At 37.2% G+C, this 24,316-nt stretch overlaps 1 protein-coding gene across 1 annotated transcript in view; it reads right to left on the bottom strand.

Annotated features, from left to right (window-relative positions):
* LOC118764386 overlaps positions 1 to 24,316 on the bottom strand; it is a 60,786-nt gene that overhangs the window by 27,762 nt on the left and 8,708 nt on the right. Inside the window, exons 5-6 of the mRNA XM_036505155.1 lie at positions 17,868 to 18,016; positions 16,448 to 16,560 (exon numbers count right to left, since the gene is read on the bottom strand). Of these exons, the coding sequence (XP_036361048.1) occupies positions 16,448 to 16,560; positions 17,868 to 18,016 (262 nt within the window). The remainder of the gene's footprint in view (positions 1 to 16,447; positions 16,561 to 17,867; positions 18,017 to 24,316) is intronic.

The raw sequence follows: 24,316 nt of genomic DNA, 5'->3' as shown, positions 1-24,316 counted from the left end.
ATTGCTGTCGGAAAAGGTGTGGCAAAAGCTACATACAGTAGGAGGTTTAGATATTAATGAAATGAAGGTGTGGCTTCTTTTGTATTCTGGGATGAAGTCAGTGCTGCAAAATATTTTCAGCAAGACATTGCAGTTTTGCATTTCGACATTTACCCATTGAGATTTTGAATCCTCTGTCTTTTAAATTCCCTTAATTTTTTCTGACATTTGTTAGATTTATTCATAGATCATACAATTATTTTGTATTTTCTCTTTTATTTACCAATTCCCGATCAATAAATTTCATTAAATTTTATATTACTGAACTGGACTGCCTATGTCCTGTCCATTTCTGGACGAAAACCATTACTGAATTGGACTGCTTATATACAGTCCATTTCTGGACGAAAGCCTCAGCATATCTTCTCCTAGCACGGTCTGATGTAAATTTGCGCTTCAGGTGATACGGGCATTGATAAGCCTGCTTTTCTACACTAACATGACATTGTTTGGCAGAATGTGCAGATGTTTATGCTCTTGTGCAAGAATAGTTCAGTTCGATTACATCGACCGCAGTGCTCAATTCGTATGTATTTTATCGACCCCGAAGTATAAAAGGTAAAGTCCGCCTCAACGGATTTTGAACTCAGAATGTAAGGACGTGCTACATACCGCTGAGAGCTTTGCCCGACGTGCTAACAGTTGTACAAGGTCACCGCCTATTTCTTATATTTTTTTAGAAAATCTTTATTAGTTTTTGTAAATTAACAGTTCTTACATTTATATATTCGATATACATTTGCACAATTCTAACTAATATTCCAACAATTTTTATAACTTCTTCAATCACTCGCTAGCATACGTTAATTCTTGTGATTTGGCAACGGATTTCACTCACAATGAACCTTAGCTGCCAATCTCCTCCCACATAAAATATTATTCCCTTCAATTCAACTGTAATTATTAATATACTCTTTTACTCTCTCTCTTTTACTTGTTTCAGTCATGTGATTGTGGCCATGCTGGAGCACCGCCTTTAGTTGAACAAATCGATCCCGGGACTTATTCTTTGTAAGCTTGGTACTTATTCTATCGGTCTCTTTTGCCGAACCGCTAAGTTACGGGGGACGTAAACACACCAGCAATAGGTGTCCAGCGATGTTGGGTGTACAAACACAGACACACAAATATACACACACATATACATACATACATACATACATACATACATACATACATACATACACACACACACACACATATATATATATATACTACAGGCATATATATATATATATATATATATATATATATATACATATATGACGGGCTTCTTTCAGTTTCCGTCTACCAAATCCACTCACAAGGCTTTGGTCGGCCCGAGGCTATAGTAGAAGAACCTTGCCCATGTTGCCACGCAGTGGAACTGAACCCGGAACCATGAGGTTCGTAAGCAAGCTACTTAGCACACAGCTACTATATATACATATATGATGTGATATAAAATATGATATACGAGAATATTTCGCAAAAGGCCTGGCTTGAGGTCCAACGTTCCGAATTCTTTCACATGGCTGAGAAAAATTGAAAGACTGCTGCAATAAGGGTGTGAATCTGAGAGAGGAATATGTTCGGTAAAATCGTAATTAACTGGTCCTCCTGTATTTTCTTTTACCCAAAGCTAGGAACCTTTCAACACCCCCTCGTAGAGGCGTGTTTGTGCGTGCCCACGTGCGTGGAGGCGCCTAGTTTAGTAACTGGGGTGTTGCACAAACGACCGTAAGAGTAGAATGAGGAACTTTTGGAATTTTTAAAACAATTAACAACGGCTCAAAAATTCTCAAAGCAGCTCGAAAAATTTGAAGGTTTCAGAGTCATGAAATTTTAAAGTTTTAGAGATATAAATTTTATAAAGATTGAAAGTTTTAAAAATTCCAAAAGTTCAACATTCTACTCTTACGGTCTTGTGTGCAACACCCCAGTTACTAAGCATGCGGCATGCGGGCACGCACAAACACGCCTACACGAAGGGGTGCTGGAAAGTTCCTGGCTTTGGGTTAAAGAAAATACAGGAGGACCAGTTAATTACGATTTTACTGAACATATTCCCCTCTCAGATTCACACCCTTATTGCAGCGGTCTTTCAGTTTTCTGAGACATGTGAAAGACCCCGGAAGTTTGAATCTCCAGCCAGGCCTTTCATGAAAACCTGACGTATATCACATTTTATATCATATTATATATATATATATATATATATATATATATATATTAATAATTACATCTATATATGTATATATATATATATATATATATATATATTAATAATTACATCTATATATGTAGGCCTCTATGTACAGTTTAATTGAAGAGAATAATATATTATGTAGGAGGGCGTTTGTAGCTAAGCTTCATCGTGAGTGAAATCCGTTGTCAAATCAATCAAAAGTACATCACAAGAGCTAAGGTATGCACGAGAGTGATTGAAGAAGTTATTAAAATTGTTGGAATATTATTTAAAATTGCGCAAATGTATATCGAATATATAAATGTAAGAACTGTTAATTTACAAAAACTAATAAAGATTTACTAAAAAAATATAAGAAACAAGCGGTGACCTGGTACAACTGTTAGCACGTCGGGCAAAGCTCTCAGCGGTATGTAGCACGTCCTTACATTCTGAGTTCAAAATCCGTTGAGGTGGACTTTGCCTTTTATACTTCGGGGTCGATAAAATAAATACGAATTGAGCACTGCGGTCAATGTAATCGATTTAACTAATTTTGTACAAGCACCCTTTACCAAGCCATGTGATGCCAGTGTGGAAAAGCAAGCTCATCAAACCAGTGTCAGCTGAAGTGCTAATTAACGGCTTTCGTCCAGAAGTGGACTGTATATAAGCAGTCCAATTCAATAATATAAAATTTAATGAAATTTATTGATCGGGAACTGGTAAATAAAGAGAAAATACAAGATATTTCTATGATCTGTGAGTAAATATAAGAAATGTCAGATAAAATTAAAGGAACTTAAAAGACAGAAGATTGTAAAAGCTGTCGAAATACAAAACTGACTTACTGAAGATAATTAGCAGCGCTGATTTCATCCCAGAATACAAAACAAGTCACGCCTTCATTTCATCAATATCTAAACCTCCTACTGTATGTAGCTTTTGCCACACCTTTTGCGACAGCAATAAGGAAAAAAATCTATCAAGTGTAAAAGAAAAATAGTCAATATACTATACGAGCTGACAATACTTTCCGTTACCGAATGTATAAATATATGTAGATTCTTTTGATTGGTTTATTTGTGAACTTTGTTGATCAGAACTGGATATTGATTGTTAAACTATCTAGCAAAGCTGATGATAAAACTGGCAACTTTCATATGAAAGCTTTCTGAATAGCAAAAAAGGAGAAAATCATACGACATATGTTGATGAATTTGATCAAGAAGAGTGAAGTATTCTTTTCTGCTCTAGCCACTAGGCCCAAAAATTGTGGGCAGGGGTCAAGACGATTAGATGAACTCCAGTACGTAACTGGTACTTAATTTATCGACACCGAAAGGATGAAAGGCAAAGTCGACCTCGACACCGAAAGGATGAAAGGCAAAGTCAGAACGTAACGGCAGACGAAATATCTATTTCCTTACTACCGACAAGGGGCTAAACACAGCGATGACAAACAAGGACAGACAAACGGATTAAGTCGATTATATCGACACCAGTGAGTAACTGGTACTTATTTAATCGACCCCGAAAGGTTGAAAGTCAAAGTCGACCTTGGCGGAATTTGAACTCAGAACGTAAAGACAGACAAAATACCTATTTCTTTATTACCCACAGGGGGCTAAACACAGAGGGGACAAACAAGGACTGACATAGGTATTAAGTCGATTACATCGACCCTAGTGCGTAACTGGTACTTAATTTATCGACCCCGAAAGGATGAAAGGCAAAGTCGACCTCGGCGGAATTTGAACTCACAACGTAACGCAGACAAAATACCTATTTATTTCTTTATTACCCACAAGGGGCTAAACACAGAGGGGACAAACAAGGACAGACATAGGTATTAAGTCGATTACATCGACCCCAGTGCGTAACTGGTACTTAATTTATCAACCCCGAAAGGATGAAAGGCAAAGTCGACCTCGGCGGAATTTGAACTCACAACGTAACGCAGACAAAATACCGCTAAGCATTTCGCCTGGCGTGGTAACGTTTCTACCAGTTCGCCTCCTTCGAAAACTGAAATATTATTTCAGGAATTGTAGGATCAAGCAAGTCCAAAACTGTGACCGTACTTTACGAATGTGGAATAAACCTGGTGATATTGTTTTTACAGCACATCATTATTTCTGAAGCTAGTGTAAAACAAATCAACCGGGTTCACAAACTATGTAAAATATTCCTAATTTTATCCATCAATTGTCAGGAGCAAGAGAAAAGAAATTTAATATCAACAGGTTTATCAAACTTGGAAAAAAGAAAAAGCAAAGATTGATAAATCTTAATTAAATCGGAGATTTACTTGAAAGGTAAGTGGATTTAATATTAATATGGATCGAAATTGTTTCTACAATTCTGTGTTTTCGAAACTACCATTGCATATAATGAAATTCATTTTGCATCATTTTCATTAAAAAAAAATACTGCTCAGAAATTGGGTTTGTAAACTTGCTTTTTTTCTCTCTAGGTTATATTTAATGTATGCAACTTGCACGAGCAACATAAGGCTGCTTCAGATTCATGATGTTTTGTATACAGACATTTTTCGTAATAGATCTGCTTGAAGGGTTTTTCCCAAATTGATTTTTCTTGAACCACGTGGAAATGTATGCTAGATATCGTTTACGAAATTCAGAATTTTCTTATGAATTGTATTTTGCTAAATAAGGTTATAAGGTAAGGTCTGAAGTAAAATAATAGATATCACATTTACAATGTAGATGAAATCCCTGTTGTTTATAAAGCCGAGATCAAGAGTAGTGTTGCTCCTGATTTAGTGCAGCAATTGATCGCTAACCACTAAACCTTTTTTTTATTTTCTCTCTCTGCTTATTTCTGTCGAAGAGCATATGTTCGAAACGTAAAAAGCTTTCTCACTTCCCGAGCGTTAAACTAATACATCTGCTTCTTGTTTGCACACTCGTCTTCGTCTTTTGCTTTTTGTAAATTCTCATTACGTATATATATATATATATATATATATATATATATATATATATATATATATATATATATATGTGTGTGTGTGTGTGTGTGTGTGTGTGTGTGTGTGTGTATTCCCGAGAGAATATGTTCTCCAGACACTTTCAAAGTTGAGTAAGTTGCTGTCATTCTCTCAAAATAGGATATACAAATGCATTGACCAAGGTAACTGGTTTTCTATCTTACTGAGGCTTTCTTTCAATTTTCTTTTCTGATTTACAACATATCATATGGACTACATTCCACACATATAACTACATTCAATTATATACCTATACTAACAGTGTGATACAGTTGACTATGACAATAGATATAAGGATGTGATATCTTCAGGAACGTGATTGGTAACTACAACATGAAATCTGTTTTGGGCAACATTCAAGACGATGTAAAGGCAGAATTGTCGGATTTGTATATAATAGTAAATAAACATAATCCTTTATCTATACACTCTCTCTCATACACACACACACACACATACATACGTTTGTAAGAAACATTAAGTATGCCTAATTATACGAATCTAAAATTTTCGGTTGTAGGTAAGAGTGATAATTACCAACGGTTGCTTGAATAAGAAAGTATAAACTTGTGGGTTGTCGAGGTGATCAAAATTATATGGCGACTGATCACACGAAGCTAATTCGATAAAACGTCCGTGTCTTTTTCGTAATCTTTATATATAATCCTTTCTATAATAAGCACAAGGCCTGAGTAATCGATATAAATAATACCAGATAAAATAAAGTAAATGATACAAAGATGCAGAACGATAAATGTGACCTTCCAATATAGCATTTATTTAATTCAGATAATCAGTTGTTATGGTGTACGTTTATAGAAACTTCAGTGTCATTGCTTATAAGTTAGAAGAACATTTTACAGCCAAAAAGTTGTACATGATAGAACGAACTAGAAAAATATCGTTAGTATTTGTTTATGTGAGAGGCAGAACATTAAAATAATGCATTTGGTGAGTCGTTATGAAGTTGTATTATACAAAATCTGCAACTGTCTGCTATCATATCTTCCTTTACAGGTTTGTGCAACAATAAAGTTCTCGGATTCACTGTCATATCTTGAATTTACCTATGAATTCGAAAATAAAATTCAGGGTTTTTTTGTACAAAAGGATATGGTAATGTGCGGTCATTTTTTAATGCTGTGTAGCGGAATGAACACCTTACAAAAACTGTCTTACGTTGAGGCTAACATTTTATTTGTAGAGATTGAAAGTGAGTCAACGAGCTATTTATAAATAAAACTCGCTGAAATTCGGCGAGAAAGAAATATTGATTGTAGCATGTGATAATGTCTTCAGATAACATCACAAGTGAAAAGATAACCATTTATATGGAAGATATGTCTAAATTTGGAAATAGATGAGACGTGATCGTAGTAATAATCATGGGGTGGTTTTGAGGATTTTTACAAGACACTCTGTAAAATAATCGCCCCTTGCTGTAAATGTTAATGTAAACACATGTATGTTCGTGTGTCGATATGTGCAAAGTAAAAGAAGACAAAATGGAGTATCTGTGTGTGCTGAAATTAAAACAAAACAATAAAAATATTGTAGGCGCATTAAAGTTTGTGAACACGTTTCTCGGATTTTTCAAAATTTGCTCCAATTTAAAGCTATTTAATCTTCGATGATCAGAAATCTTGAATTCATTGCACTTATAATCTTTTCTACTTTAGGCATAAGGCCTAAAGTTTTGGGGAGGGGACCAGTCGATTAGATCGACCCAGTACGCGAATAGTACTTAAGTTATCGAAAATATTGCGCATCTGCAACAGGAGTTGGATAAAATATACAGGTGGGCGATAACTTGAATTTCTGTTACAATATATGTGTGCGTGCGTGTGTGTGTTAATGTGAGTGTGTGTGTCACTGTCATCAGTCTTCAATTAAAAGTATTATATACAAATGATCATAACTGCCCGACGAACGGGAACGTGAAACTCTGAGTGGCAGTTTCGTGTGATGTTTCCGTGATGGTTTTGCAGCTTTATTAATAAAGTATCCCCAAACCTGTTGGCCTAAGACCGCTTCAAAAATCCAGTGTAATCCCATAAGCCTGCTTTCCCCAATTTTGATATATACCGCTCTACATCTTAGAGTGTGCTTCTCCGGATTTATGTATTCTACAAACGATATATATATATATGTATATATAAATCCTTAAATCCTTAAAAATGTTTCAGCCCGAAGGCCGCGGCCATGCTGGGGCACCACCGCTGAATGAGCTATACTAATATGTGAATCCACCTCTGATACATGGCACTTGATCAACAAGGGAGTTCGATGTTGCTGCCCGCATCTGCGTCTCCGGTCGTGAGGTAGGTTCATCTGGGACTCCCGACAAGAAGAGATCCAGTTTAGTTTTAAAGAAACCCACATCCACACCATGTAAGTCTCTCAGGCATTTAGGGAGGATGTTACAGAGCTGTGGTCCTCTGAAACCCAAGCTGTTGCAGTATCTGGTCCTGTATTTTGATGGTGATGTTGAAATCTTTGGCACAATGCAGGGGAGCCCCGTTCTGCGGTTGGGATAACTTTGAATGCCAAAGTTTGGGACAAGAACCTCCAGGATTTTCCAGATGTATATCACCGCATATCTCTCCCGCCTCCGCGCTAGGGAGAAGAGGTTTAATACTTTCAGTCTTTCCCAGTAGCTGATATTTTGCATTAAGACGATCTTCTTTGTGTAGCTTCTCTGAATTGCTTCGAGTCCTGCTGTTAGTTTTATATTGTGTGGTGACCATAGTTGGGAGCAGTAATCCAAGCGGCTGAGGACGAATGTTTTCCAGAGGACCATCAGTGTCTCCTTCTCTCTTGTTCTGAAAGTTCGGAGAATCCATCCAGCTAGCCGTCTGCATTTTATCACCAGATTAGTAATACGCACTTGGAAAGATACATCATTGCTCATGTCAATGCCTAGGTCACGCACTGATTTTGACTCAGGGATTGCAATTCTTCCTGGGCCAGTGTATCCAGTCTGCACGTCGTTTACCTTTGTGTGCCGGTAGCGCAGGGCCTGGAACTTACCTGCATTAAACTGCATGTTGTTGTCCTCCGCGCACCTGTATATTTTATCCAACTCCTGTTGCAGATGCGCAATATTTTCAGGGTTTTATATTGTGTGGGAGACTTTAGTGTCATCTGCATAGCTAGCAAGGTTGGCCATCGTAGCAACTGAAGGCATGTCTGAAAGGACCACTATGAACAGCAGTGGTCCCAAGACAGTGCCCTGTGGAACACCGCTTGTTATTTGTGTTTCCTTGGAGGTGGCTCCATTGCTCACAACTGCCTGTCTTCTGTCTTTTAGGAAGTTGTGCAGCCACTCTCCAAGTTTTCCGCCTATGCCGAGACCACGCAGTTTGTGACAGATCATACCATGGTCGACTTTATCAAAGGCTTTTGCAAAGTCGAGATATATTACATCCACATTTGAGCCATTTAGTAGCTGTTTTAACACCCAATCATAGTGTTGCAGGAGCTGTGTTAGGCAGCTTCTACCTGGTCGAAATCCATGCTGGGTGTCAGACAGCAAGTCATTTTCTTCAAGGAACATGATTAGTTTCTTGCGGACTATTCGTTCCATGACTTTGCTGATGTGTGAGGTCAGAGAGATAGGCCTATAATTTTTAGCATCTGCTCTGCTACCTCCCTTATGGATAGGGCATATTACCCCCTCTTTCAATTTGAGTGGGAGCTTACCACTTGCAAGAAAGCTCTGAAAGCTCTGTTTGTGAAGCAGAGATCCAGTATATTATCTGCCCTTGTTGGTTGCAGAACTATTTGCTCCATGAAAGAGGCATTTGTGAGATGGAGCAGGGACTCTGCCTGTGCCTGCTGATGGTGTGTCATCCCTAAGAGCATCTGTCCTCCCCCAGGCCATTCCACATTGAGGAAGTTAAAGTCACCCATGAAGAATACACTGTGTGTTGTTCAAGGTTGGTGAGGACTTCTTCAATTTTTGTTAGGCAGTCTTCAAACATGCCTGGGTGATTTGGGGCATCTTGTGGGCGATGTGTAGTGCATATGACGATATTCAGTTGTCTTATGTGTACAATTTGAGTGTCACACACTGAGTTTGAATATGACAACAGGACCTGGGGCTTGAGGTCATCTCGGATGTACATTGCAACTCCACCATGGCTCCTCCGTTTTCTATCTGCGCGTATGACTGCATATTGCGGTATGTGTATTTCTGCATCCCCTATATCGGGTCCAAGATGCGTTTCTGTGAGTGCCATGCATATAGCTTGATTGCATGTCACAAGGTCTCTCAGGAATGAAATTTTCCTTTTACAGTTGCCGCGTAGCAGCCCTCCTACGTTCAGTAGAAATATTTTTGTGGTCTGTGGGTTGGTGTTGGTGTCTGTGGTGGCCATCCTGCATCTGTTGGTGGTGGCCTTATGTGGTGGTAGTTCCAGCTTTGTGCTTGTAGCCATGTCAGCTGCTGAACAATTTTTTGTGCCATGCACAAAAAAGATTGCTGTTCAGCTGCTGACCTTCTCTAATCTGGGTGAAGCTGGCCATTTGTTGGGTTACCGCGCACCACATCCGCATATTGTCTTTCAGTGGTCCGTGCGCTATTTTTCCTTCTTTTATATTCACACAGCTGCATGCAAATATTTTCACGTATAGATCCAAAGAAAGTCAATTTTTAAAGCTTCTCACGACAGCCAACGAGTATATTATAGGAATAGTCAAGTAGTAAATGCTTTTCCGGTCACGAGTAAAAATAATTAAATTATTTTATTTAAATTATTTATTAATTCATAAAAGAATATAAGGGTAAAAATCACGTAAATGATTTTTATCAAGTAGTCATCATGCTATAAAAATTTTTATATATATATATATATATGTTATTTTCACATAAAGTTAAAGCTTCTGGTGATCACCCCGCAATGATTAGGGAAAGTAGTTTAACAAAGGGCATATAAGCCCTATATATATATATATATTTATATGCATGTATACATCTTTTCATCTTTCACATTTTCAGTCATTAGACTGCGGCCATGCTAGTGTACTATTTTGAAGAAATTCAGTCAGATGGATCGACCCTAGTTCTCATTTTGTCAAGTCGTGTAGTTATCCTATCGGTCCCTTTTGCCAACCATTGTGTTACGAGGGTGTAAACACACGAACACCGGTTGTCAAGTGGTAGTGAGGGTACAAACAAGAGAAACAGACAGACACACGCGCAGACGCACACCACACATACACTTTCACACACATATATATGTATAGATATATATTAGAAGAAGGATTGAAAGATATTCGTTATTTCAAATCACTACAAACGTTTCCCCTCATCGTTCATTGGTAAAATGATATAAGTGTATATCGTTTAGTAACTATCATCTGTCAAAAGCATACGCTGTAATCATCAGGTGATTATTCTAAATAAGTTCTTCACTAGGTCATACAGTCGTTTCCTTCATACACAGAAGCCCCAATAAATCTACCATTGGAGTTTCTGAACTACCCCTGATGCATCTTTAAAGAAGTCTACATTAATTCTTTTGGATTTAAACAGGACATACGGGCCAAATATTCTACTAGTTTTCTGTTCAAATGCACCAGATCCACTCTCTTCACACTTAATTAACTTCATTTTAAAAATAAACGCTGTACCAGAAAAACAGCCGCGAGAGTATGTCCTTTTCATCATGAATCAACTTGAATCAAGTCAAGTACACCATACATCATGGCAGAAATGATATTATTTATACAGAAGGTGGGACGTGTAAAGATTGCCATTTGGTGTACGCAACGTAATGAACTAAACACAAGTTGATTTATGATGGCTGAGCAATAAGACAATAAAATATGATTGAATGAACAAACTTGAGGCCATTTTCGGTGGTAAATCTTGGTATATTGTGACAGAAGTGTTTCTCTGTGAAGAGTATTCATACAGAACTGATCACCATCGCTTACTTCAGTGCAGACCGGCGCCGTAGCGTTATCACAAAACTGCAGTTCGAAGATGAGTTGTTTTAAAAGTGTAAATATCTTATACTGGTGTGTAAAGGTTGTAAAAGTTCTTTTAATTTGGCTCAGTTGCGAAACAAAGTTCTTAGCATTAATTTTATGTGTTCTAGTTGATGTAGAAAAAAAGGGAAATATTTGAGAAAGAGGAGTCTTTTTCATAGACACAAAAAGATTTATTTAACTAAAGAATAATTGGGTCACGGAGGAGCACAACAAAAAGGTACAGCAATAAAGAAACGATAAAATCGAGTCAGTCTTCGAATATTTCATTGAGAAAGAAAATACGAGAACCGGTCTTTATGCGCAACCAAATATTCCAGAAAGTTTAATGTGCAAATAACGAAAGTGTGTGTGTGAGAAATATCTTCAATTTCCAATTTGAACAGCGATAAATACTGCTGATAGTTACTGGTCTCTTTCCTGTTGTAGCAGTTGTCTCACAATACGTGCTTCATATAATTTTAATACAAATTTGAAACAACGTCCATCATCCTTGCGTAGGAAGTATAGCTTGTCCTAGTCTCCATTGACAATGAATTTACAAGTTCGAACATGTAGCTCGTTGAGTTGTTCTTGTAACGACGAGTTCAGAACGCTAAACGTACGTATGACAACATACACCCCTGAGGCATTGTGGCCAATATGCTTGTTGTAATCTGAGAGATTTGATGATCATATTCACTTAATTCCCTTGACATATTCATTTCTACTCGTCTCTTTATCAATAGATCCATCATATCTGATATTCTCATGTACGAATGTGAGTGAGTATGTATGTGTGTGTATTAGTGTATGTTCGAGCGTATGTAAGATTATACGAATTTCTGCCAAAGTGCAGATACTAATTGAAGAGAACTGAGATGACGAGGCAGTGAAGTGGAACATCTGAAAAAAAAGGGAAGGAAAATTATTTAACCTCAATACATATATACATACTTACACACACATACTAATGATAGATATGCATATACACACATCGCATACATATACCTTCGTATATATATATATATATATATATATATATATATATATATATATATAAACATACATATACTTGCATATATATATATATATATGTATGTATTCATATATTGAGTGATAAACATCAACATGTACGTACATATACATACGTATATATGTGTCTGCATGTATATGCATACATATATATATATGTATATATGTATACCTACATATCAACACACACACACACACACACACACACATATATATATATATATATATATATATATATATATGTCCAGTAACCATATACACACGTGCATGTTATGCATACATACACAGATATATACACAAGTATATACATTCTGTAAATTTATACACACACATACACAAAAACACGTACACACACAAACAACCATACTCTCTCCCACCCCCACACGTATATATAGAGAGATATAGATAGATGAAATTAAGACACGTTCAAATATGTTTGAGGGATATTTGGACCTCTAACAGGCTTTTCATTACGGTTTGACATCATGGAAGTAAGAAAATAGGTAAAATTCCCTTTACGGGTTCCAATACCTCTCAGAGCTCTTTGAATTACTCTTAATTTTGCTCCTATAATCATTCACTGCTTCGTGACTGACTGTGGAAGCAATTGAGGGGTGGGGTGGGGCATCTCATGCTGAGATCCCTCAATACACAAATATCCAAACATTACTCATAAATTGTGACATTATAGAATATAAATAAGCTCATCTTCCTTCACAATTTTTTTGTCAGAATCGGTGGCATATCACATCATTAAACATTTGTAAAAAAGATCACGTTGTCATGTTATTATTTGGATTAAAATTTACTCTTCACTACACACACACACTCACACACACACACACACACATACACATACACACACATACACACGCGCGCGCGCACACACTCACACAGGTGTTTAACCGTCGTGAATCCAGGATTTTCTACGCCTGAAGGATGTCAGTATTAGTCCAGAACCTGCCTGTGTTGATAGCCCAGAACTCGGGTTGAGCGCTTCTTTGGAAATTCACTACCACAACAAGGCTATAAACTTACACACACACACACATATATATATTTGAAAGGAATGAGTTGAAATGGTTTTTTTGAGGGGATAACATTATTAAGATTAAAATAAAACATTATCCCCTCAAAAAAAGCTATCACTACCCATTCTTTCAAATACATATAATATTGTGCCAAGAACTATATATATGTATATATATATATATATATATATATATATATATATATATATATATATATATACATATATATACAACAAAAATTTCTAATGCCAAATATGCCGAAAAATTGGACATATTGTCTATTACCATATAATTTTTAACAATACGCACGCTACTCGAAAAAAAGCCGACAGAAATTTCTCAATAATTCCATTATTACCATATCGGACCGATTTCAGGGTTAGTTCGTAAGAACCCTCCCTTCGTCAGAGGTAAATGTGGTAAAGAAATAAATGAGATACTTACTCATACCCATGGAAGAAGCAAGATACTAAGTCATGGGCACAATTAAATACCCCAAGTACATCCAAAATAGAAATACTCCAGCCCATTCAAGGCACGTGCGATTTGAACTGAGGCTCTCACGGAGTGAGAGAATCCGGAAGAGAACACTTAAATTTATATTTAATGTAGGATAAAAGTTTTTCAAAAAAAATTTTATCAATGGCCAGCATATTAAAAAATACCTTTAAAGATTAAAATTATAAACAACTTATAAATAAGGGCAAACGAAAAAATTTCTAATGCCAAATATGCCGAAAATGGCTGATATCTAAGATCTTCGAAGTTTGATAAGGGTAAGACGAGAAAACCGGTACTCCCAGTTTATTATATAATGTTGTAATATAATTCTTTGTTTCATTACGATCTTAATATTAGCATAAATTTCATTATACAAACCTCCTCTGCGTTTTTACATATTTTTCTTTCCTAAATATCTACAACTACGTATAAACAAGATCTGACACCTTTTTGTGATATATATATATATATATATATATATATATATATACATATATATATATATATATATGTATATATCTTTACTGCCCACAAGGGGCAAAACATAGAGGGACAAGGGCAGACAAAGTCGATTACATCGACTCCAGTGCGAAACTGGTACTTTATTTATTGACCCCGAAAGGATGAAAGGCAAAGTCGACCTCGGCCGAATTTGAACTCAGAACGTAACGGCAGACGAAACACCTATTTCTTTCCTACCCACAAGGAGCTAAACATAGAGAGGACAAACAGATTAAGTCGATTATATCGACCTCAGTACGTAACTGGTACTTATCTAATCGACCCTGAAAGGATAAAAGGCAAAGTCGACCTCGGCGGAATTTGAACTCAGAACGCAATGGCAGGCGAAATACGGCTACGCATTTCGCCCGGCGTGCTAACGTTTCTGCCAGCTCGCCGCCCTATATGCATTCATATATGATAGAATGTTGAAAATAAAGATTTAAAATGCGTTAACGTTTTGTACTGATAGAGCACTGTCGGAGTAGATCCTCCGATGACGGAACATATTACTGACATATAGGATAGTCGTTGCTTGCATCTTCCCTTTCTGAAGGGAAGATGCAAGTAACAACTATCCTATATACCAATATATCGATGCGAGACCTGGACACTAAAGAAAGCTGACCAGAAAAGAATTAATGCATTCGAGCTTTGGTGTTGGAGAAGATTTTTATGGATTCCATGGACAGCGAGGCTCACCAATAGAGAAGTTCTTAAGCAGATCAGGCCGAAACTGTCGCTAGAAGCTAGGATCACCAAGCATAGATTGGCATATTTCGGTCATATTATGCGGAGAAAATCCCTGGAGAAGGATATCATGCTCGGAATGGTCAGTGGCAAGAGAAGAGGCCGACCAAGAACCCGCTGGCTTGACACCATCAAGAGTGATACCGAAATGGACATAGCCAGTCTAAAAGAAGCGGCCCAGGAGAGAACTGACTGGAGGACACTGATCCAACGAGTAACCGAGAGTCGACTTCGGCTGAGCGGATAGATAGATAGTTGCTTGCATTGTACAAGTTGGATCATCTGCCTACCTGTTCTTAAAACAAGTGTTAGACTTTGCTTCCCTTCCTATTATGATCTATACTCAGGTAACACCCCAGATATTATGTTGAAATAAATAAATGCCATAATATAACCTGATAACAGGTTTTTGCTTGTTCATACTTACTCTTATCCTTTAAGGTATATGTTGAGTATGTTGTAAGTTTTGGAGCTCAAATGATTTGAATTTACACTCTGAAATATTTACCCACGCCCAAGACCCAGGGGTAAAAAATGGTTATGAAAAGAATCCAGGTGAGGAGATATGGAGATAATGATGCGAATATGCAAATAAGACTGCTTGGTTTAGATAAACAAAATATACATACATGTATACATGGAAATATAGAATAAGCAAAGTCTGAACATTTTCAGGCCATGAATATTCAAATATAAATATAGATATTTATATATTAAGAGAGCAAATTTACGCTGAGTACAAAGATATAGAAAATTAAAGGGGAGAAGATATCGTATATCTCTACTTGAATATGTATTGTCAGAAAATTTTCAGCCTTTGCTGTATCTCTATTTACATATATATACATGCATGTACATTTTGTATATGTAACCGAAACAGTTTTATTTGTTTATTCGCCTCGTTATTCTGTAGAGAAGTGAAACTGTGCACAGTTGTGGAAATTAGCTGCTCAGAGTATGTTAACATAAGGCTGAAGATCAGTGAAAAAGAGAACACCTACACTGAACTCTATCCAGATTACAAGTTCAGGTTTATACCTGTAATTGTTGAGGCATTGGGATATGTAACAGACTGCCTAAACACCAATCTTCAGAAATTAGGCTTCTCATAACCAAAAAAGAGAAAATTAATTCGAAGGCTACAGATCCAATCCATTACCGGAAATGTAAAAATCTGTAAATCTTTCTAGAAGTTTATCATTTGAATATATATGAGCATGTCTAGACATACATTTATATGCATGAGAATACATACATAAAGCAAAACATACAGATCAGTACATATACATACATACATAATATATATATATATAATTACACACACACACACACACACACACACACTCACACACACATATATATATATATATATATAACATATATATTTACATACATACAATTAGTTGCACTCAAAGCAAGGATATACATTATATTTACTTTTGTTCTTTGTTTTATACTTAATTTCGTAATTCCCATTCTTGTTTTGGGCTTCCATCCATCCAAATTCGCCAGTAATTCCCCAATCAATGCGAAAATATGGCATGCTGAAACTAATATAGTTCATAAACTTAGTAAATTTAATCATAAAGAAAACGTTTAAGACTATATTTACGACAATCATTTCTGATTAATTAAATCACTGTTCACCTTTTTATGTTTGAGATTAGTGAGTGTTTCATACCCAGTTTGTTATCCATGACACAAAATGTAAAAATGACATATAAAGTCTTCAACCCCCTAGACCCCATTGGATTCCGAGTCAGTCGGCCTCTGATGTCACCAAATAGGTAAGCAAGCGATCTTCTTTGCTTTTTACCTGTCGGTAAACATGGTAAGTTCAAGTGTGGGAAGGCTAAATGCTTGTGGTCTTCGTCACCTTGGAAGAAGAGTCGACTACTCAGAGACGTCAGGTTTCGATATGAAAGTCGTCAGGGCCACCAGGATCTCCGTTACTGGCGCCTTAGCAATAACTTTTGGTGATTTTGAGATCTTCATATCTCTTACATTATCTGTAATAGATGAGAGGGTGGCGATACTATTCCTGAAAAACAGGGACTCGAGGTACAAACGATTTTTATTGACCCAGACAGTAAATCTGTTCTTCTGGGTTTGAACAGTTGTGAACATGGTGCTTTTAGACTAGTCGCTGGGGCAGAGAATCCAAATTTCTTGAGGCGTGTGGTAATTCTAGGGATGTTCAGCTCTTTGGTGTTTGTTAGCGATTTGGACCCCATGTTCGATGCATCTCTGATTCCTGGGGGGTTCGATGATAGATACCCCAGGAGCCTTCACAGTCATTCCGAGTCGGGTCATAGAGCTTGCATCTAGATACAGGATAGTGTAGGCCAGTGGATAAGGAAAGAATACATTGTACACAGCAGTAAAGTAATTTCTTTTTATTTATGTGCCCTTTTCAAGCCTAGCCAGGCTCATGGGCCCGGTTTCCGGGTTTCTGTGGCGTATGTGTTCCCCCCAGCTGGACGCGACGCCAGTCCATTGCAGCGTTACCCAAGAAACAGAACGAAAGACTGAGAGAAAGGTGAGGCAAAAGAGTACAACAGGGGCCGCCACCACCTCTTGCCGTGGTTCGCCACCACCTCGTGGAGGTTTAGCTATTTTCGCTCAATAAACACACGCAACGTCCGGTCTGGGAATCGAATCCGCGATCTTCCGACCTCGAGTCCGCTGCCCTAACTACTGGGCCACTCAGTAAAGTAATACCTGTTAATTACTGAACACAATAAAATCGCTTTTACCCTTCCCTTAAAATATGCGATTCTATGACTTTGCTAGGAATCATTTCTACTCTCATGAAAACATGAAGGATGCAAACAAATATTAAGGAGAAAATATATACTTATTATTGAATGTAAATTTCATTGGAGTACCGCTTGCCAAAGGATGGGAAATGAGTTTATCTTCCCGGAACCACGATGTGGAATTTGTCCCCGTTCCATTGAAAATTAGCGAGTAAGTTTTATTAGGTCGACTCAACTGAAATTCCACCTGTAAATGGAAAGTTGATACGGGTCAATTAGGAATCTAAGAGAATGAGAGAGGAATGAATAGCAGAAAGAGAAAGAAGAGAAGGACGATATATAGGGATAGATAAGGTGGGTGAGTAAGAGAGGGAGAGAGAAAATGGGGAAGTAAGAGCCTTAGAATAAAAGAGAAAAATGAATAGAGAAGTTGAAAAAGGAAGAAAGTGAAGGTGCGAAAATTTAGAGGGCAAAATGTAAGGAGAGAGAGAGAGAGAGAGAGAGAGAGAGAGAGAGAGAGAGAGAGAGAGAGAGAGAGAGAGAGAGAGAGAGAGAGAGAGTTTGAGTTTAGGAGTTATAAGCGACTTATAAAACAGAAAATCGGACTACTTAGAATTTGATTTATGATTTCAGAGTCTTTGCAAACGTTCCGTTGCATTTGTGACGAGTAAAAATATTTGCATCTCTAATCACGAGCAGAAATAGTGGGGAAGCATCATAGCCATGTATTGAGAGGAATTCTTTGGGGATTGGATAATTCACCTCTGGAGACATGGGTGTTTTGTTCAACATCCTTAAACAAACCTCACTCAGGGGGCTATTCGACCTAAAAGAAATCGTAACTGGAGCTGGCTCCTCCTGTAAGGTCATGTGCTGGTTATTTTAACATGAGATCACGATGTCGAGAACGTATTGTTGTAACGCATGTACCTGATTTATCATTATCAGACGGGTCGTTAAGATGGGTATACTAGGCTTCGTATATTTTACCCCAATGTCACTTTGATGGCATGCACTGCCCTCTCACTCAATAATAATAATAATAATAATAATAATAATAATAATAATAATAATAATAATAATAATAATAATAATAATATATTATTATATAATAACCACCATAGGACTGCAAAAATATCTACTTCAGAAGGAAGGAAAACTGATCCAGATAGCGGCAAAACACGAGCAAAACAAAAAACTGTTCTCAGTATTTAAGGAAGCTGACAAATACAAACAAGAAATCATACCACCTAATAAACATGAAGAAGAAGAATAAGATGAAGAAACAACAAAAGCTATAAAACAAATGAAATCCAAACTAAAAATAGAACAGCAACGAACCATGATAAAACGATGGCAAGAAAAGCCCCTTCATGGTAAATACTGGACTAAACTAAACGCAAAAGAAATAGACAAAGAAAAATCCCAGCAATGGTTGAGAAGCTCAGGACTCAAAGCAGAAACAGAGGGATTTTTAATTGCAGCACAAGACCAAAGCCTCCCCACCAGAAATTACCAAAAACATGTAATGAAAAGAAATATTACAAGTAACTGCAGAATATATGGAGATGGACAAGAAACAATAAATCATATTATCTCTAGCTGCCCAGTCTTGGCTAAGAAGGAATATATTCACAGACATGACAGAGTTGGAACCTACATACATTGGAAGCTATGCCAACATTATGGAATAACAACAGAAAAAAGATGGTATAGGCACACACCAGAAAAGGTCACAGAAAACGAGAAAGCAACCATACTCTGGGATATCCCATACTCTGGGATACACACAGATAGAGAAATTAAGGCCAACAGACCAGATATAGTTGTCAGAGATCATGAAGAAAAAAATGCTTTCTAATTGATGTATCAATACCGGCTGATGACAACGTGTCTCTAAAAGAAATGGAGAAACTCTCAAAATACAAAGACCTGGAAATAGAGGTAACTAGAATGTGGAATCTGAAAACAGAAACAATTCCTATCATAGTAGGTGCATTAGGCATGATAAAAAAATATTCAGACAAATACATAACAAAAACACCAGGACTTACAAACACATATAACATACAGAAAATTGCACTACTAGGCACTGCACACATCCTACGCAGAACACTTTCCATACAATAACCATCAGAGCATCACAACAAATCACAGCACATACCCAAGGCACACAGAGCTGTGCTCGGTAGTGAAGTGAAAGCACGCTATAAAAATAAAACTACTGAATAATAATAATAATAATAATAATAATAATAATAATAATAATAATAATAATAATAATAATAATAATAAGAAGAAGAAGAAGAAGAAGAAGAGAAGAGCACCAGCCTTGACAGCGGCTGGACGTGTTCCTCACTGCTCTGACAGTTCGGTGGCCGAAAGCCATAGAAACACTAATATGGGCCAGTTTAGCAACGGGGAAAAATAACTCTCAAAGACTGGAACATCTACAATAGCTCGTGAGTATTTGAAATTCTCTTCAAAGTGGGTTAAGAAATTTACAAATTTACGTATCTACAGCTTTCAAACATACATCCGATCGGCTTTAAAAACTTTAATACCCGCAACTGCCTCTGTAAGCACCCTTTTTTCTTTCTTTCTTTTTTTTTTCTTCTCTCTAAAAACATCACGCTTTTCTTTTTTTCTTTTTGTAGACTTGCAAAACCCTAAAACTTTCTATGAATATCTGACTTTTCTTTGCTTCCTCCCAGAATATTCAAATATAAATGTAAACATATACTTTTTATTGCAAAAACACACCTGTTCTTCTAACTGGACATACAAACATCTCTAGAGGGGTCAACTTCAACCTCCACAATATTACCTTGCACGAAATGTACAAACACTTTTTATTGCAATAACACAAACGCACATGGGAAAAAAAATGATGCTAAAATTCTCTCTGGTCGAACACAGCTTCTCTATTCACAAATAATACAGAACAGCCCTTCAAAATAAGTTAAGAAAATTTACAAATTTACATATCTACAGTTTTCAATTATACATTCGACCAGCTTTAAAAACTTTGATACCCACAATTGCCTCTGTAAACATCCTTTTTTTTTCTTCTCTCTAAAAACATCACGCTTTTCTTTTTGTGGACTTTCAAAACCGTAAAACTTTCTATGAAAATCTGACTTTTCTTTGCTTCCTCCCTGAATATTCAAATATAAATGTAAACATATACTTTTTATTGCAAAAACACACCTGTTCTTCTAACTGGACATACAAACATCTCTAGAAAAGTCAACTTCAACCTCCACAATATTACCTTACACGAAATATACAAACACTTTTTATTGCAATAACACAAACGCACATGGGAAAAAAAATGATGATGCTAAGATTCTCTCTGGTCGAACACAACTTCTCTATTCACAAACAATACAGAACAGCCCTTCCTTAATTTTTCTTAAGGCTAATAGTAGTAAACATCTGAACTTTTTTTGACCCCACCAAAAAAAGGAAAAAAAAAAGATAGTAATAGTGCTGATATTCTATCTATCTATCTACACACACACACACAAACCTCACCTCGGCTCTATTGTTAACCAAATATGAAAGTATTATTTGACAGGCAAGAACTCTGGCATTGAAGACAGTCAGCCAGCCAACCACCAAGTCAGCCAACGAGACAGACAGACACTACTGTGATGGTGATAATGATAAAAAAACAAAAATAACAATAATAAGCTACTGCTGTGACTACACATAAAACAATATCATTGATGATGATGGTGGTGATGGTGATGGTGATGATGATAATGATGATGGTAATGGTGGTGATAATGATGATAGTGATGGTAATGGTGAAGACAATAACAATAATAAGCCGACTACGGCTGCTATAATGGTACGATTATAATTGTAACGGCAATGATGGCCGTCTCCCCACGAGCCAATCAAAGCTAAAAAATGATAACATTATCGTAGCACCAAAATGTTTTTGGAAACTAAAAGGAAAACTAAATCAGTATACCAAATCGCTTGTCCTATGGTTAATCTGGAAGCGCGTCCCCCAGGGAAGAGCCAGCCTGGGATCGAAAAGTCATCAACTGGCACAAACTCTTCTCCGAATACGGACATGGATGGTCAGTTGAACGGGAAATCCCCCAACTCGAGCCCTCCAAGTTCACCACCACAACCACCACAGAAAGAAAATGTAAGCGGAACAAATGGACCCGAGAAGAGTATAAAGAAGTAATATACGCTTATTACTATGCATTAGGTAGGCCAACTCAAGAGAGACACACCGCAAACTCTTACAGTATATGGAGAACACGGAATCAAGACAGTAGGCCCTATTTGGACGAGAACAAATTAGCAAATGTGAGGAGGGATATCTTTAGAAATAAAAGACTCACAGACAGTGAAATAAGTGCGATCAAGCACGCAACGGAAAATGACATAAATATAAGACACAAAGGAAATGAAGAATCAGATGAACAGTATAGCCCGCCACGAGGCTTAATTGAAAGAGTGCCATCTGACCAAAGTACGCAAAGGCCTGAAGATACAAGAAATTCTATTGTACCTGTTAAAGATAGCCAGGAAAACGAAAAAACAACAGTAACTGAAGATCTCGCATTTGCTGAAGAACACAGAGAGTCTATGGCAGAAATGAGGCAGAAAATCCTGAATACGCTTGAAGTTGTAAGACATACAAGTATGAATGATAGAGAACCGCTTCATAAACTCTCAAATACAAACCAAATAAAAAAACAAATCCAAATTGGCAACTATGTAACAAATGAAATAATACGAGAATTAAAACCTGATTTTACTGAGTTAAATGAAATTATTTACGCTTCTGCTAGGGCAATTGAAACCAGCTGTATGCCCCCGAAAAAACAAAGAAAACAAAACCTGGGAAGAAATCAAACCTGGAGAAGTAAAATTGAAAAAGAGATTGAATTTATGAGAGGGGACATATCAATATTAAATGAACTAATATGTGGAAATGATGTAAGATCCAGAACAGGAATAAAGATGAAGAGAAAATTTGGATCCTCACCAAGAGAAGAACTGATATCAATAAAAGAAACGCTGAAACAAAAAGTCCAAGCAAAAGCCCAAAGAATACGAAGATTTGAGAAGAGAAACAAGTTTTACAAGCAAAATAAGCTGTTCACATCCAATGCCAAAAAATTCTACAGAGAAATAGGGAAGGAGAAAGTAACCGTTTTTTTTTTTTCTTCTTTCAAATTTTCTTCCATTTCTTGCCGAGTGTCTTCCCGACTCCTAGGGCAAAGAAACTCATAGTGTATATTGGTAGGCCATTAAACCAAACTCAGAAGTTCGTTCATTTCTTTTTTTTTTTTTTAAGTTAGATTAAAATACATGAGCAGCAACAGTTCTCACATCGACAATGCTCTTCTCAATACGTGTGATGTACCAGTTAAGACAATCTTTTGCACTTCTTGCAGGGATGGTAAGCCAGGGATCATTCTCATATAATTTTCGGTTCCCTTCTTGATCATTCCTAGTGCTCCTACGATCACTGGTATTGTAACCGCCTTGAGATGCCACATTTTCTCAATTTCAATGAGTAGGTCTTTATATTTTCTGAGCTTGTCAAACTCTTTCGCTGAGATATTATGATCACAGGGGATGCTCATGTCGATCAATAAGCAAACTTTATTGTTTGGTCTTTCACAACATCTGGTTTATTGGCCTTGATGGTTCGGTCTGTATGTACTGGAAAGTCCCACAGAATGGTTACATTTTCTCCTTCAGTTACAGCCTCAGGGTGGTGATTATACCACTTGTCGGCAGTTTTGATATTGTAATGCCGACTTATTAGCCAGTGGAGATATTGGCCAACTCTGTCATGTCTTAATTTATACTCCACTGGTGCTAAGACTTTACATCCAGAGATTAGGTGGTCCACCGTTTCAATCATGTCGTTGCAGAATCGGCATTTTGGCTCTGCTCCATTTTTCATCACATTGGCCTGGTCGTTCCGGGTTAATAGGCTTTGGTCTTGAGCAGCCAGGATGAAACCTTCGCTCTCTGCTTTTAGCCCTGAGCTCCGCAGCCACTGATGGGTTTGCTTCTGGTCAACATCAGCTGTTTGCTGCGGGTCACATATTTGCCGTGCAGAGGTTTCTCCTCCCACCTATCAGCCAATTGCTCGTGCGCCTTTTTCATTGCCATCATTTTCACCTTCTTTGCAACAATAGTTGCCGTACTTCCCTCGGGTTGTTCAGATTGGGTATCCTGCACGAGATCAATAGCAAATTTTTTGCTTTCCTTGATGATAGAATGAAGCTTCTTTCGTCTCTCGTGATTTTCCACGAGCTTTAGCATCCAGTCATTCGATATTTCGAGATATTTGGCCAGTCCAATTGTGGTTGTTTGTAAGCTAGTTCAAATTGGATCAGGCCTCGACCTCCTTGGGCTCTGGGAAGGTAAAGGCGATCTACGTCTGCCTTTGGGTGGTGCATCCTATTACAACTCAGCAGCTTGCGTATTTTTCTATCTATATTCTTTACTTCACTCATATTCCAGTTCAACACATTGTAGCTATAAGTAACAACTGGAA

The sequence above is a fragment of the Octopus sinensis genome, linkage group LG8, assembly GCF_006345805.1.
Source record: "Octopus sinensis linkage group LG8, ASM634580v1, whole genome shotgun sequence".
Classification (NCBI taxonomy): Eukaryota; Metazoa; Mollusca; class Cephalopoda; order Octopoda; family Octopodidae; genus Octopus; species Octopus sinensis.
This window is presented reverse-complemented; position numbering and strand designations above follow the sequence as displayed.